This window comes from Salmo salar, unplaced genomic scaffold (genome assembly GCF_965601325.2).
Source record: "Salmo salar unplaced genomic scaffold, fSalSal1 ptg000177l, whole genome shotgun sequence".
Taxonomy (NCBI): Eukaryota; Metazoa; Chordata; class Actinopteri; order Salmoniformes; family Salmonidae; genus Salmo; species Salmo salar.
In genome coordinates this window covers 1,152,717-1,170,152 of record NW_027675325.1, presented here as the reverse complement: position 1 = coordinate 1,170,152, position 17,436 = coordinate 1,152,717, and the positions used below count along the sequence as shown (strand labels likewise).

Below are 17,436 nucleotides of genomic sequence, written 5' to 3'. Positions count from 1 at the left end.
CAGTAATCCCTATTTATCATTTCCAAATCCCGCGGGATTACCCATCATACCCCCCCAACCTTTCCCTCTGTCCTGACATATTTAACCCCTGCTAGTAGCCATGAGAACCATAACACACCCACAAACACAGAACACAATACCGGGTCGTTACAATATAATTTTTCTCCTTTTTCTTTCTATATAATCCTAAAACTCACTAGCTTCTAGAACTCTCGTCCCCTTGGAACGAGCCCAAACAAAAATCAAATTGTATTAGTCATGTCTGATTTCAAGAGCAAACTCCTGCAATATCTCGATAGGCATGTTGTTGGATCAGGGCCCAGTCCCCAATGTCATGCTCTAGTACATTTGGGTTGGCACATCTGAGAATGAACCCTGATATTCTAAAAGCAGGATAATGATGTCAATATAATTGTACCCAAAAATTGTCAGTTGGTTGCATAAATAATTATGATTTCTAAGTTACATGAATTGTAAATATGAAAAGCAAATGTACACCCCTTTGTTAATATGTATTGGCAATAATTAACTTAAGGGTGAGGCATGGAATAATAAAACACGTATCTTTTGTCAGGCTGAATGTTTGAAATATGAGGTGATTTGAGTCCTGCTTCTTCAGAAGTGGAATAAAGACATATAGCACTTGGATGTTGTAAATAAATACTGGAGTGATGTAAGATTGTTACATTTTTTTTTATTATAGACCAATTTATTATACTGCGTCCTTATGTATAGGCTGCAAGTACCTTGAAATTAAGTTGTTTTCAAGTCATTGAAAGAACGACCCGAAAATACATATTTTCAACTTTCACTTTGAACTACAAGCGAACATATATATAGTCTTATTTTCAACGTCTTTTGAATGACATTTTGCTAAATGAGAATAGCGCAATGTCAAAACACAGTTTTAACGTGTCCAAATCAATAACCAATATGCAGAAACAGTTTGGGATATATTGAAAACCTAAACATTTTGAAGTGTTGCATTTTGATTCAAGTGGGTGACCAACGTGGTAAGTGTAACACAACTCTATTTTTGTTAGTCACTTTTTGTTACATCTCATAAATAGTAACTCTTTCAATTCAGAGCCTGGATTTTTCTTTCCACTGAGGCTAATATCAACTGAACAGTAGCCAAACGTTTAGGGTTCTACATTCTGACATTCCTTAAAATACTGCTGTTAAAACATTCTATATTGTGACGTTACTAAAATACTTCCACAATATTAAAAACATTTTACATTATTTCATTGATATCATGAAACAACTCCATGTATTTTCTGATGTTTAGTCAGAGATTTTTTATTAGAGTATCTCTTCCCACATTGATTACAGCTATGAGATTTCTCTCCTGTGTGTGTTCTCTGGTGTATAGTTAGATAGCTAGCTGTAGTAAAACTCTTCCTACATTGACCACAGCTATAAGGTTTCTCTCCTGTGTGTGTTCTCTGGTGTGATATCAGGCTGGTTGAATGAGTAAAACTCTTCCCACGTTGAGTACAGCTATAAGATTTCTCTCCTGTGTGTGTTCTCTGGTGTGATATCAGGCTGGTTGAATGAGTAAAACTCTTCCCACATTGAGTACAGCTATAAAGTTTCTCTCCTGGGTGTGTTCTCTGGTGTATAGTTAGATAGCTAGATGTAGTAAAACTCTTCCCACATTGATCACAGCTATAAGGTTTCTCTCCTGTGTGTGTCCGCTGGTGTTCAGTCAGAGAGCCAGATATACAGAAACTCTTTCCACATTGACTACAGCTATAAGGTTTCTCTCCTGTGTGTGTTCTCTGGTGTTTTGTCAGACAGCCAGATGCACCGAAACTCTTTCCACATTGATCACAGCTATATGGTTTCTCTCCTGTGTGTATTCTCTGATGTATAGTGAGATAGCTAGATCTGGTAAATCTCTTCCCACATTGATCACAGCTGTAAGGTTTCTCTCCAGTGTGAATTCTTTGATGTATTTTAAGGTCTGATGAAGTGTTGAATCTCTTCCCACAGTCAGAGCAGCAGTTAGATTTCTTCCCTGTGGGTCTCTGCTGGTGTTTCTTTAGGAGTTCTGATCTGGAGAGACTTTTCTCTGCCTCTTCAGCATCATGATGTTGTTGAGGCTCCCAGGAGGATCCCCGATAGTCACGTCTCTCTCCTGTGTGAATGACAAAGTCAGACAGACGGTTAAAGGCCCACAACAGCAGAAATCAAATCAAATGTATTTATATAGCCCTTCTTACATCAGCTGATGTCACAAAGTGCTGTATAGAAACCCAGCCTAAAACCCCAAACAGCGAGCAATGCAGGTGTAGAAGCACGGTGGCTGGGAAAAACTCCCTAGAAAGGCCAAAACCTAGGAAGAAACCTAGAGAGGAACCAGGCTATGAGGGGTGGCCAGTCCTCTTCTGGCTGTGCCGGGTGGATATTATAACAGAATATGGCCAAGATGTTAAATTGTTCATAAATGACCAGCATGGTCAAATAACAATAATCACAGTAGTTGTCGAGGGTGCAACAGGTCAGGACCCCAGGAGTAAATGTCAGTTGGCTTTTCATAGCTGATCATTGAGAGTATATCTACCGCTCCTGCTGTCTCTAGAGAGTTGAAAACAGCAGGTCTGCAGGTCTGAGACTGTTTATTTGAGGTGATGCCCAGAGCATACCCGTGAAGTTGTACAACAATTCATATCTGTTAAATTATTTGACAATTAAGACAGTCAAGTTAGCAACAAGTCATATTTAGTCTTGTTTTCACATTAGTAGTAACTACAAATAAGTTATTAAAGTTGTTGTAACTCTAAGCAGTGTGCCAGATGACTTTTGGTCTCCAATATAGGTCCTTTCAGCACGAGGGCAATGCGCACACAATTTGATTACAGAAACTCCTCCCTGCTAATGAGGAAACCACTAGTTATGGATGTAGTATATCTGGTAATGAGGAAACCACTAGTTATGGATGTAGTATATCTGGTAATGAGGAAACCACTAGTTATGGATGTAGTATATCTGGTAATGAGGAAACCACTAGTTATGGATGTAGTATATCTGGTAACGAGGAAACCACTAGTTATGGATGTAGTATATCTGGAAATTGAGGAAACCACTAGTTATGGATGTAGTATATCTGGTAATGAGGAAACCACTAGTTATGGATGTAGAATATCTGCATGGAGCAAAAATAGTGAACAAAGATTTTAGTTTTTCACAAAGCATTCTGAATATTAGAGCGCAAGATCAGGAGTGCTACTCAAGGAAACTCACATTAAGCTCTGTGTCTATTCACTAATTCACCACCGTGGGGGAAACTCAGGGGAGTTCTCATAGGCTGACAGCAAATATAGCCTCCATTTACAGGTTGATTATGAGTGCATTTCACACTACTTTTGGATTATAACTGTAAGACTCGCTTGAATCACCTGCTTAATATGTTTGTGTTATTGTGTTATTATACTTAAAAAAAACACTTCAACTAGTAAAATGCTCTTTGGCTAGCTTTGCCATCAAGCTGACAATAAGGGTTTGTACACCAAGTGTTTAACAAATTGGCCCATAGCTTCACCTAACAACAACATAGACCTGCTGTAGGACCCATAACATCACCTAATAACAACATAGACCTACTGTAGGACCCATAACTTCACCTAACAACAACATAGACCTACTGTAGGACCCATAACTTCACCTAACAATAACATAGACCTAGGACTATAAATCATTTAATATTTCAAGTGAAACATGGAAACTAAAATGTCTTTGTCATGACATTTCATAACCTGATCACCAGATAATTTTGTGAATAATCCCACTAGGCTACTCTTTAATGTGTTGTCATTCTAAATGTCCTGAATAAAGGAAAATAGCTCTGTGTGTTGTACAATAGCCTATCCATCAAGGAATAGTTCTCTACACATTATGAGCGAAGTATCTCTGTATCCAAACAGACTAACGAGACCCTACTGTAAATCAACCAGACAATAACACATTATAAACATCAATTTGTTAGGGATGTTGGCTCCAACGTGGAGCACGGCATAACTGTCTTTACCAGAGTAATGAATGAAGAAGCACTTTGGTTGTTGTTGCATGTCGTGATGTTTGTCATGTGACTGTCATTCAGAAAATGATTTCCTGGATCAGCTGATGATAGTTGAACATGTGACTGTAACTAAACAGCTACAGTATTAAGTATTATGTGTAATTGTTGAAGAACCGCGTTAATGACAGTATCCATTTGGGTGTTGTCAATAAAGTTAAGTTGTTTTCATTTATTATTATATCACTTTTCAACGGGAAAAGTTTTTTACAAAATCACTGGAGGGCGTCATGGACAATTCATACAGTACAAAAACATATTCAAGTGTAGAATGCTCTTTTAAAAATCACACATTAGTTCAACAACTGCAGAGTTTGTGTCCCTGTTTTATAAGATAGTACTCACTGTATTTACTGGTGTTAATCAGATCAATGTCCCTGTTTTATTAGATAGTACTCACTGTATTTACTGGTGTTAATCAGATCAATGTCCCTGTTTTATTAGATAGTACTCACTGTATTTACTGGTGTTAATCAGATCAATGTCCCTGTTTTATTAGATAGTACTCACTGTATTTACTGGTGTTAATCAGATCAATGTCCCTGTTTTATTAGATAGTACTCACTGTATTTACTGGTGTTAATCAGATCAATGTCCCTGTTTTATTAGATAGTACTCACTGTATTTACTGGTGTTAATCAGATCAATGTCCCTGTTTTATTAGATAGTACTCACTGTATTTACTGGTGTTAATCAGATCAATGTCCCTGTTTTATTAGATAGTACTCACTGTATTTACTGGTGTTAATCAGATCAATGTCCCTGTTTTATTAGATAGTACTCACTGTATTTACTGGTGTTAATCAGTTCTCCAGTCTTCTCTTCTTCGTCCTCCTCTAATGTGACAGTAATCTCCCCCTCTTCATCCTCCACTCCAAAAACTGCATCTTCCTCCTTTTCTTTCACAGTAACATCCTCCTCCTCTTTCACTCTGAAGGCGTCTTCCTCTTCTTTCACTGAAACGTCTTTCTCTTCTTTTTTCACGGTAACAGCCTCACCCTCTACTTGTTTTTGTATTGTAACAGCCTCCTCTTCCTCCTCCTCTTTCACGAGAGCTTCTTTCTCCGTCCAGCAGACCTCTTCTTTAGCAGGAGGAGAGTAGCTTAGTGAACTCATGGTCGGGGATGTTAGCTAGCTAGGCTAGTGCTAACTTAACCAGCCAGAGAGTTGACTTACAACGTAAATATTACATTAAATGGGTAGCTAGTTGTTCCCACATAAGTATGTTTAAATCATAGTGACAAATAAACCACGAAATTGTCTAAAGAACTTGAATGTTCCGACTTTGTCGGCTAGCGAGCTACCGAGGTGGCTGCAGTTGTTGAAGAAGCGTTCCGTCCACTAGATTATACGTCACACTAGAAACATCGCCTGAAAGACACATATCGCCATCTGCTGTCTGGAGGGAGGAAACGCAGTTGAGGAGGGAAAACTATTTTTATTCTTCATTGAATTATAATATTATAAAGCAGTTTAGGGAAACGTTTTTTTTCTCTCCATTAAATATTAATATTATATCAACACGTACAAAGAGCAACAAGTGTTGTTTGATTAGTTCATTTTTTTATGAGAATTTAAAACAAACTCTACATCTACTCCACATCTGTATTTCTGATTCAGTCAAATAACTAGATATCAAAATAAGCACCTAGTTATTGATACCCTTGATAAAGATGAGCTAAAATTACTGTATAAAATAAATAAACTTTACCCACTACCAGGATATTTTAGCCCAAAACCTGGTTACCTCTCTGCTAGGAGGCTGAAACTTGGCCATAAGTGGATCTTCCAGCAAGACACATCAACATCCACAAAGAAATGGTTAATTGAGCACAAAAATCAACATTTTTAATGGCCATCTCAGTCTTCGGACTTGAACTCCTTTGAAAACCTGTGGTTTGAATTGAACAGGGCAGTCCACAAGCGCAGACAAAAGAAATCAAGGACCTGGAGAGATTCTGTATGGAGGAATGGTCTAAGATCCCACCCAATGTGTACTCTAATCTCATAAAACATTTCAGTGTCGTTTTCCTCCCAAGGGGAGGGTGCTGGAGTATTGAAAACATGGGTGGCAGTAATTCAGACCCTTACCTTTTGAGAATAACATGTTCAACTAAATCTCTTTCTCTGAGCAATTGTTTCAGCATACAATAATATAATTCACCCTTTTTTTTACATAGAAGTATTTGAATTCTTTATTTTATAGAGTTGTTTTTGCTCATCTTTATCAAGGGTGTCAACAATTTTGTCCCCCACTGTACCTCCATACTGCTGCTACATGGTGTAACAATACATCATGCAGATGTATATAATGAACAGACTAGGTCTATACTGCTCCTACATGGTGTAACAATACATCATGTAGATGTATATAATGAACAGACTAGGTCTATACTGCTCCTACATGGTGTAACAATACAGTGCATTCGGAAAGTATTCAGACCCCTTCACTTTTTCCACATTTTGTTACATTACAGCCTTATTCTAAAATAATTAACGCTACCGTTCAAAAGGTTGGAGTCACTTAGAAATGTTCTTGTTTTTGAAAGAAAAACACTTTTTTTGTCCATTAAAATAACATCAAATTGATCTGAAATACAGTGTAGACATTGTTAATGTTGTAAATGACTATTGTAGCTGGAAACAGCTGATTGTTTATGGAATATCTACATAGGCGTACAGAGGCCCATTATCAGCAACCATCACTCCTGTGTTCCAATGGCACGTTGTGTTAGCTAATCCAAGTTTATAATTTTAAAAGGCTAATTGATCATTAGAAAACCCTTTTGCAATTATGTTAGCACAGCTGAAAACTGTTGTGCTGATTTAACAAAGCTTTTGTAAACAGTGTTGTTGCATAACAATCAGGCAGTAGAACAACAATAATCATCACCCTCTTGACCAATCTACCCTCCCCTTAACATTGGGTTGATTCAGACCCTGTCAGTGTACCAGGTGGACATTGGGTTTGATTCAGACCCTGCCAGTGTACCAGGTGGACATTGGGTTTGATTCAGACCCTGTCAGTGTACCAGGTGGACATTGGGTTTGATTCAGACCCTGCCAGTGTACCAGGTGGACATTGGGTTTGATTCAGACCCTGCCAGTGTACCAGGTGGACATTGGGTTTGATTCAGACCCTGTCAGTGTACCAGGTGGACATTGGGTTGATTCAGACCCTGCCAGTGTACCAGGTGGACATTGGGTTTGATTCAGACCCTGTCAGTGTACCAGGTGGACATTGGGTTGATTCAGACCCTGCCAGTGTACCAGGTGGACATTGGGTTTGATTCAGGCCCTGCCAGTGTACCAGGTGGACATTGGGTTTGATTCAGACCCTGTCAGTGTACCAGGTGGACATTGGGTTTGATTCAGACCCTGTCAGTGTACCAGGTGGACATTGGGTTTGATTCAGACCCTGCCAGCATGGCCAGAAATGTATTCCAAGGTCAGTAACTTATAACCACAGAACCACCCCAGACCTTTCATGCATGACTAAAAACACCTAACTATTAGATTTACTGCCATGGTCTAGTATGTCACTGCATCAGACACCATTCACAATGCTGGCTGAGGTACTAGTAAAACATGACATATTATTTCCTAACCATTCACAATGCTGGCTGAGGTACGAGTAAAACATGACATATTATTTCCTAACCATTCACAATGCTGGCTGAGGTACAAGTAAAACATGACGTATTATTTCCTAACCATTCACAATGCTGGCTGAGGTACGAGTAAAACATGACATATTATTTCCTAACCATTCACAATGCTGGCTGAGGTACGAGTAAAACATGACATATTATTTCCTAACCATTCACAATGCTGGCTGAGGTACGAGTAAAACATGACATATTATTTCCTAACCATTCACAATGCTGGCTGAGGTACGAGTAAAACATGACATATTATTTCCTAACCATTCACAATGCTGGCTGAGGTACGAGTAAAACATGACATATTATTTCCTAACCATTCACAATGCTGGCTGAGGTACGAGTAAAACATGACATATTATTTCCTAATTGTAAAAAATTCCCCAATATTTAAAAAAAGATCTGAAATGTCAAGGCTTTAGTTCAGTGGGTTTTTCCATTGTTGAGGAAAGCAGGGGAAGTGTTGTGAGTAACAGAACTGCCTACGGTGTGGGGAAGGGACGCTGCTCACTGATTGGCTGTAGTGACAAGGGTCCTTCCAAAAATCTATCACTATTCCAACTCAAATTCTCCCCCAAATCTAATTTTTAACACAGACAGTTGTTCCTGCTGTAGATGTTATGCCTTTGTACAGATCTAAGATCAGTTCTCCTCCACAATGCATATTCAGTACCGGTCAATTGTTTGGACACACCTACAAATTCAATGTTTTTTCTTTATTTTAACTGTTGTCTAAGTTGGCCTTCCCTGTGGCTCAGTTGGTAGAGCATGGTGTTTGCAACCCCAGGGTTGTGGGTTAGATTCCCACGGGGGGCCAGTACAAAAAAAAAAAAATGCATGAAATGTATGCATTCACTACTGTAAGTTGCTCTGGATAAGAGCTTCTGCTAAATAACTAAAAGGTAAATGTAAAAAATGTACAATAATAGTGAAGACAACACAACTATGAAGTAACTCATATGGAATCATGTAGTAACCAAAAAAGTGTTAAACAAATCAAAATATATTTTATATTTGAAATTCTTCAAAGTAGCCACCCTTTGCCTTGATGACAGCTTTGCACACTCTTTGCATTCTCTCAACCAGCTTCACCTGGAATGCTTTTCCAACAGTCTTGAAGGAGTTCCCACATATGCTGAGCAATTGTTGGCTGCATTTCCTTCACTCTGCGGTCCGATTCATCCCAAACCATCTCATAGGCATAGTTGTTGTCTTCACAGTTAACTCTAATGAACTTATCTTCTGCAGCAGAAGTAACTCTGGGTCTTCCTTTCCTGTGGCAATCCTCATGAGAGCCAGCTTCATCATAGCGATGGATGGTTTTTGTGACTGCACTTGAAGATTCATTCAAAGTTTTTGAAAGTTTCCGTATTGACTGACCTTCATGTGTTAAAGTAATGACGGACTGTCATTTCTTTTTGCTTATTTGAGCTGTTCTTGCCATAATATAGACAAATAGGGCTCTCTTCTGTATACCACCCCTACATTGTCACAACACAACTGATTGGCTCAAATGCATTAAGAAAGAAAGAAATTCCGTAAATGAACATTTAACAAGGCACACCTGTAAATGGAAATGCATTCCAGGTGACTACCTCATGGTAGATGATAGGAGATGGTCAAAAGATAAACGTTTTTTTTTAAAGTCAAAATCAAACATAATAAAAAGTACATTTGAATGACACTAAGTGGCAGTGTTTTTACAACTAATGCCGGTTTGCCTGAGGCTGATGCCGTGCAGGTGTTGGAACACATGCATATTCACACACTCTCATTCAAATAAACACATACAAGAACACACACATACATGTACTAGTGCCAGACATGCACACAAACATATACAGTTGGCATTGCTGTTATGATTTTGGTTGTCCTTGATGTCCTTTGTTTTAAATGTATTATTTTGTTTTATATATTTTTTTTTTGCATTGTTGTTTGCTGTTTTCTTCTGTCTTTTCCTTTTGTCTCTTTAGTTCATTCTCTTGGTTGTTGGTGCATTGGGGGGTTCTTGGAGGTGGGGAATGGAATTAATTGTCTTTTATTAGGGGGGACTGTGGGAGGGGTCTCGAATGGTTGAGAGAAAGCAATTGGGGAACTGTGGGGGGATCTTGGAGGGTTGAGGGACAGCTATTGGGGAACTGTGGGGGGATCTTGGAGGGTTGAGGGACAGCTATTGGGGAGAAGTGGGGGGATCTTGGAGGATTTGAGGAACAGCTATTGGGGAACTGTGGGGGGATCTTGGAGGGTTTGAGGAACAGCTATTGGGGAACTGTGGGGGGATCTTGGAGGGTTGAGGGACAGCTATTGGGGGAACTGTGGGCTTCTGAACTCCTTGTGTCATCGAGCTCTCGGCCTTCCACCTCAGAGTGTAGGGCTGACCAGCTACATTATTGCAATTCTTATCAAATAAAGGTTGATTGTTTGAAGAAATGACAGTCTCTCCTGATTGGTTAGAATTTCCACCACAATGTTAGACCAGACTCATAGTACAGAATAAATGACTGACTGCCCAGTTCAACATCAGTTCCCCGTCTCACCTCATACTGTATTGGAGCAGCAGCAGCTGACTGCCCAGTTCAACATCAGTTCACCGTCTCACCTCATACTGTATTGGAGCAGCAGCAGCTGACTGCCCGGTTCACCATCAGTTCACCGTCTCACCTCATACTGTATTGGAGCAGCAGCAGCTGACTGCCCGGTTCACCATCAGTTCACCGTCTCACCTCATACTGTATTGGAGCAGCAGCAGCTGACTGCCCGGTTCACCATCAGTTCACCGTCTCACCTCATACTGTATTGGAGCAGCAGCAGCTGACTGCCCGGTTCAACATCAGTTCACCGTCTCACCTCATACTGTATTTTAGCAGCAGCAGCTGACTTGATCGTTGATACTAATCATCATGTTTGAATCTGAGAGTAAATAGAGTCGACTACACTCTAAAAATGAAGGGTTCAACTGGAGTTGTTCTCAGATCCCCTAAGAACCGTAGGGTTCTTGGTCAATGAAAAACAGCCCCAAAAGGTTCTTCAAAGAACTTGTTAGAAGGTGGGTTCATCGAGGAACCTCCATTGTTGCTGGACTTCTTCCGGGAACTTCGCAATTACAACTGAAAACGATGGTGACAAGTTTGGATGCGACAACAGTTAAAAAGGTTAAGTTGGGTTGATGTTTGGCTCTGAATATGTCTCGAAATAATTTATTATAATAATATAACATACTAATAATGAATAACGAAGACAATGATGGTTTTCTGTGAATATCTTCCATAACGTTACTATAGTTAATGAACGTAAATATTAGAAAGCCGGGTTTGACCATCGGCGTTGTATGAGCTACAGTACAGTACCGTTAGCTAGCTAGCTAACGTTATGTCCTAACTAGGCACAACTAGGTTTGGATTATTTCCTCAACTATATTCTTTCCCATATATTGTATATCGTTTCTACAAAGCCAACATGGCTTTACACTCATTAACGTAAGTTTCCAATCTAGAGCAGTTCTCACTTTTGTGATAATGAACTAGCTAACGTTAGCTTCGTTAACTAACTAACTAACTAACTAACTAACTAACTAACTAACTAACTAACTAACTAACTAACTAAGGACGGTGACCTGTCCAGACCAGATGTTACAACGTACTGAATCGTCAATGGAGGTCTTCCTCTTTATATAGCCTGCTACAGCATGCAATACTATTAACTCACAAGGGGGCATAACGTTACATGTACAATACTATCCCATTTAGGAAACGTTACATGGACAATACTATGCCATTTTGGAAACGTTACATGTATAATACTATCCCATTTTGGAAACGTTACATGTACAATACTATCCCATTTTGGAAACGTTACATGTACAATACTATCCCATTTTGGTAACATTACATATACAATACTATCCCATTTTGGAAACATTACATGTACAATACTATCCCATTTTGGAAACATTACATGTACAATACTATCCCATTTTGGTAACATTACATGTACAATACTATCCCATTTTGGTAACATTACATGTACAATACTATCCCATTTTGGTAACATTACATGTACAATACTATCCCATTTTGGAAACATTACATGTACAATACTATCCCATTTTGGTAACATTACATGTACAATACTATCCCATTTTGGTAACATTACATGTACAATACTATCCCATTTTGGTAACATTACATGTACAATACTATCCCATTTTGGAAACATTACATGTACAATACTATCCCATTTTGGAATTGTTAGGGCTGTATGGCAGTACTGTTACTGTATGGCAGTACTGTATTGGCTAGTGCTTTCTCCAATATGTTATTCCATTTTACATTATATTATTTGTCGATGCCATTTATCTTTCAATATTTATTTAATATATATATATATATATATTAATGCTTGTAAGACTATTCTTTGACACATTTTCTCTTCCTTTGAAATTGTTATAGGACAGAACATGGACACAATGCAATTGGGATCAAGAAGAAGGTACAGATATGTTGTAGGACAGCTGCATTTAAAGTGTACATTTAACCTACATAGCAGTCAATACAAACATAGAACATCACCCAAAACACAAAACAAACACTCCCTGCCACGCCCTGACCAAACTACAATAACAAATAACCCCTTTTACTGGTCAGGACGTGACAGCACCCTCCCCCCCAAAGGTGCAGACCCCGAAATGCACCTCAAACAAAAAAAACCCACAAAAACAACCCCAAACTTAAAGGGAGGGTGGCCACCGACAAGGACGGGTCCTGTGATACACCCCCCCCTTCCCAATCCTCCCCCCACGGAGGTGGCTCTGGGCGTAGCTCCCGTTCCGTAGACTCTAGGCTGGGGAGCGTCGCTGGAGACTCCTGGCTGGGGAGCGTCGCTGCAGACACCTGGCTGGGGAGCATCTCTGCCGGCTCCGGACTGTAGGCCGTCTCTGCCGGCTCCGGACTCTAGGCCGTCTCTGCCGGCTCCGGACTGTAGGCCGTCTCTGCCGGCTCAGGACTGTAGGCCGTCTCTGCCGGCTCCGGACTGTAGGCCGTCTCTGCAGGCTCCGGACTGTAGGCCGTCTCTGCAGGCTCCGGACTGTAGGCCGTCTCTGCAGGCTCCGGACTGTAGGCCGTCTCTGCAGGCTCCGGACTGTAGGCCGTCTCTGCAGGCTCCGGACTGTAGGCCGTCTCTGCAGGCTCCGGACTGTAGGCCGTCTCTGCAGGCTCCGGACTGTAGGCCAGGAGCAGGAACAGGACATACTGGACTGGGCAGGCGCACTGGAGGCCTGATGCGTGGGACTGGCTTTGGAGGCGCCAGACTAGTGACACGCACCTCAGGGCTAGTGCGAGGAGCAGGAACAGGACGTACTGGGCTATGGAGGCGTACCGGAGATCTGGAGCTCAGGGCTGGCACACACCGTCCTGGCTGGATGGTCACTATAGCCCGGCACGGGCAGAGCGCTGGCACAGGGCGAACTGGGCTGTGCTGGGGAATGATGGCTGCCGTGCGTAGAGCAGGCGCAGGGTAGGCTGGACCTAGGAGACGCACTGGTGGCCAGATGTGCTGTGCCGGCGCACTTCTCCCTGGCTGAGTGCCAACTCTAGCACGGCAATGCTGAGGAGCCCGTATCGACCGCACCGGGCTATAGCTGCGCACTGGCGACACAGTGCGTAACTCAGCATAACAGGGTGCCTGCTTGATCCGTCGCTCCCATAATAAGCACGAGGAGTTGGCTCAGGTCTCCAACCTGACTTACCCCAACTCCCTGTGTGCCCCCCCCCCCCCCCCCCCATTTTTTGGGGGGGCTGCCTCTCAGGCTCCTGTAGCTCCCTTAATTTGTCCTCCCAGAATCATCGTTCCTCCTTCCATGTCGATCCTTCTCCCCGGTGCTCCAGTCCACGCTGCTTGGTCTTCTTGTGGTGGGTGGTTCTGTAACGGCCGTCGAAGGGAGTAGACCAAGGCGCAGCGGGTTGAGTGCTCATATTTCAATTTTTATTCGAACATTTAAACAAAACAAGAAAAACGACAGCCAAACAGTACTGTCAGGTACACTAAACACTAAACAGAAAATAACCACCCACAAAACACAATGAGAAAACCCCCTACTTAAATATGGTCTCTAATCAGAGGCAACGAGATTCAGCTGCCTCCAATTAGAGACCAACCCCAAATAGTTCCAACATAGACAACCTAGATTAAACATAGAAATAGAATAACATAGAACATCACCCAAAACCCCCAAAACACACAAAACAAACACCCCCTGCCACGCCCTGACCAAACTACAATAACAAATAACCCCTTTTACTGGTCAGGACGTGACAATACACACTAAAGCTGAAGAAATCTGTATTTAGCATCAAGTCTACAATATTGTTAGTTTACCTATGATTCATCTTTAATGTTGTTTTTATTGTACATCATTAGTTGTATTTTTTAAATGTCATGTCATGTATTCCCCTGTGGCTCAGTTGGTAGAGGATGGTGTTTGCAACGCCAGGGTTGTGGGTTTGATTCCCACGGGGGGCCAGTACAACAACAACAAAAATGCATGAAATGAAATGTATGCATTCACTACTGTAAGTCGCTCTGGATAAGAGCGTCTGCTAAATAACTCAAATGTAAAATGTAAAAAAAATGTCATGAAAAGCACTATACAAAGTAAATGTATTATGTATTATGGTCTGACATGCCTGCAGAAATGTTGCAATTTTGTAATGTGTTTTGTTTGGTAAATTGTTTTGTTAATATGAATTTACATTTGTGGTGCCACTAAATAAACAATGAATTATTTAAATCAATACTGTCAATATTGCTATTATTAATATTAAAATATGTTTTTATAATGGAGGGAGGGTGGACAGGGAGTTTAAAAAATGAACCCCAAAAGGTTCTTTGAGGAACCATGATAAGGGGTTCTTCAAAGAACTTAGAGGTTCCCACAAAAGGTTCTTCAAATAACTTTTAGGGGTTCCCCCACAGTTTCAATTTGAAGAACCCCTACAGGATACTCCAGGAACCTTTACTTTTTAGAGTGTATATTGATAAAAGTCACCTTGTCCGAGAGACATTTACATAGTTATACACAGCCCAAATTGGGATGATTATTTTAGGGCGAAATAGCGGCCACAACAGACAGACCTGATATCGACCATAATTCAACATCCTTGGACGTCACGTGCTGAGTAGGTATGACCAAAGTTATTCTATTTGTCTACACTTGTAGTACATTTTTACACTATAATAAATGTTTATGATGCCACATCATCCGTTTTCAAAGGGAGTCGTTGGTTTTTAGTGGCAGTCGCTTTTGAGCTTTTTGTCTGAAAGTATTTTCTCAACTGCGATACCAACTCCAGTCAGCAGATGGCGATGTGCGTCTTTCAGGTGATTCTGCCACTGTGACGTATAATCTAGTGGACAGGACGCTTGTTCAGCATCAACAGCTAGTCAGCCACCTTGGTTCACTCTAACTTTATGGAAAAAGGTTTATTCAATAAATCTAGCAACTCCTCTCATACTGGGAAGAACCCCCCCCCCCCCCCACAGGCCTTAAGGGCAGTTTTATTTCAAATGTAGTACCTGGATGGAGAAAATCCAATTAGCGTTTTATAGTTACATCGTTAGGGTAACTTAACCTAAAGTGGACACACTCCCATCAGTTTCTGAGACAACTGCCCAGACTTTGTAGACAGTTTAATAATGCTTAAAACTCATCTTTATCAAATGATCCATTAAAGATACCAACTCAAAACCTACGTTCGTCTACATATGGATTGTTTAAATTGAATCTAATTATATTCCCAGTATTACTTCATCAAATCTCTAGTAATCATTATACACGCATACAATTCATCATATTTTCATATATTCACAGAATCCATATAAAACGTAAGAAATTCTCAGGTACTCACAACAACCATTCCATTTGCTTTTTCAAGGACTCTCCAAACATACTCCCAGCAGAACAAAAAATTAACTTTTGTTTCCCGAACAATGACCATGGGATCCTCAACGGTTCTCTAACCTCCCAGAGACCACGGCAAAATCAAGCCTCCCAGGAACTATAGACCTTCCGCTGCTTTCTAAAATATCATCCCGCTTATTATCCACATTTCAATCATCTGATTAAGCATATTTCTATATGTTACTATCCAAACGTCAGATTAAGACTCATATCACAGTCACACAACTCTCATATCAGTCACACAACTCCCATATCACAGTCACACAACTCTCATATCACAGTCACACAACTCTCATATCACAGTCACAACTCTCATATCACAGTCACACAACTCTCATACCAGTCACACAACTCTATCACAGTCACACAACTCTCATATCACAGTCACACAATGCTATTCCCAAACATACCTAATCAATTAGTTGTTTTTCAACAATATTTTAACCTGCAGGAATATTTTCACATTTCTATCTCATGGTTAGTTCCTAGGATAATGTAAGTCATACATTTACATCTCTCAATACTTCTAAAATGGGGTCCAGGTTTAAAACAATTACAGGTGCACCTTACTATCTTATACTATATCATAAATGGTCTTAACTAGTAAACACAGATTCTAGTTTTCATCCAGTTCACACCTCCACACAGGAATACACACTCAGAGCCTACGAGGATTTTCTAAAATCTCCACTTTGCGTGTTTCGCTCACCTCTTTTTTAAAAATTAGGTTTGAGTTGTGGTATCCACTCAGATCAAAGGTGGGTTCATTTGCTCCGTTCCCGAAGTCTCCCTGAGATCCCAAGTTAGAGGGATCCCTCGTGCACCATTTAACCAAGTCATCAGGAGTCAGGTCATTTACCCAGGTTGTCAGGAGTCAGGTCATTTATCCAGGTCATCAGGAGCCAGGTAATTTACCCAGGTCGTCAGGAGCCAGGTCATTTACCCAGGTCATCAGGAGTCAGGTCATTTACCCAGGTCGTCAGGAGTCAGGTCATTTACCCAGGTCATCAGGAGTCAGGTCATTTACCCAGGTCATCAGGTCATTTACCCAGGTCATCAGGAGCCAGGTCATTTACCCAGGTCATCAGGTCATTTACCCAGGTCATCAGGAGCCAGGTCATTTACCCAGGTCATCAGGTCATTTACCCAGGTCATCAGGAGCCAGGTCATTTACCCAGGTCGTCAGGAGTCAGGTCAAGATTCACATCCCCATCGCCAAATGTGGAGGTTAATTTCTTTAATATCAATTGAGGAAACAAACTTATCACACAAGTCAGCGTTATTCTAAAACTAAATCTTTATTCACTTATTAATACGGGAGCAGGTCAATACAACACACATATAAAGTGAATCAATTGAGTGTTCTACGAAAATGATGGCTGGTCGACAAATCACCCCCAGATGATTCGTTGAGAGATGAATCACCCCCAGATGATTCGTTGAGAGATGAATCACCCCCAGATGATTCGTTGAGAGCCACGATACAAAAGTACAAAGGTCTTTTACAGCCAAGATACACCCCTTTCAACCTACATGACCAACAACAGATGTATAGAACGGGTCACAAGGTTAAGATTTGTATGAAAGATACTTATAATTCTCAGCAGACAGTATCTGCTGTAAAAACAGTACTCTTTATGTAGAGACCAGGGTCTGGCCCTGAGGTCATCTCTCCCTGGTACCATATAGAACAGAAACATTAACTCATGTTCTGGAATGCAGTCTCTTTAGGTTTTATC

At 40.7% G+C, this 17,436-nt stretch overlaps 1 protein-coding gene across 1 annotated transcript; it reads right to left on the bottom strand.

Moving 5' to 3' along the window:
- Positions 1-727: 727 nt before the first annotated feature.
- LOC145867079 (uncharacterized) lies at positions 728-5,317 on the bottom strand. The gene is made up of 2 exons (XM_082971122.1): positions 4,867-5,317; positions 728-2,143 (listed from the first exon to the last, which is right to left on the bottom strand). The coding sequence occupies exons 1-2, from the start codon at positions 5,195-5,197 to the stop codon at positions 1,257-1,259; spliced, it is 1,218 nt and encodes a 405-aa protein (XP_082827248.1). The 5' UTR covers positions 5,198-5,317; the 3' UTR covers positions 728-1,256.
- Positions 5,318-17,436: the final 12,119 nt, after the last annotated feature.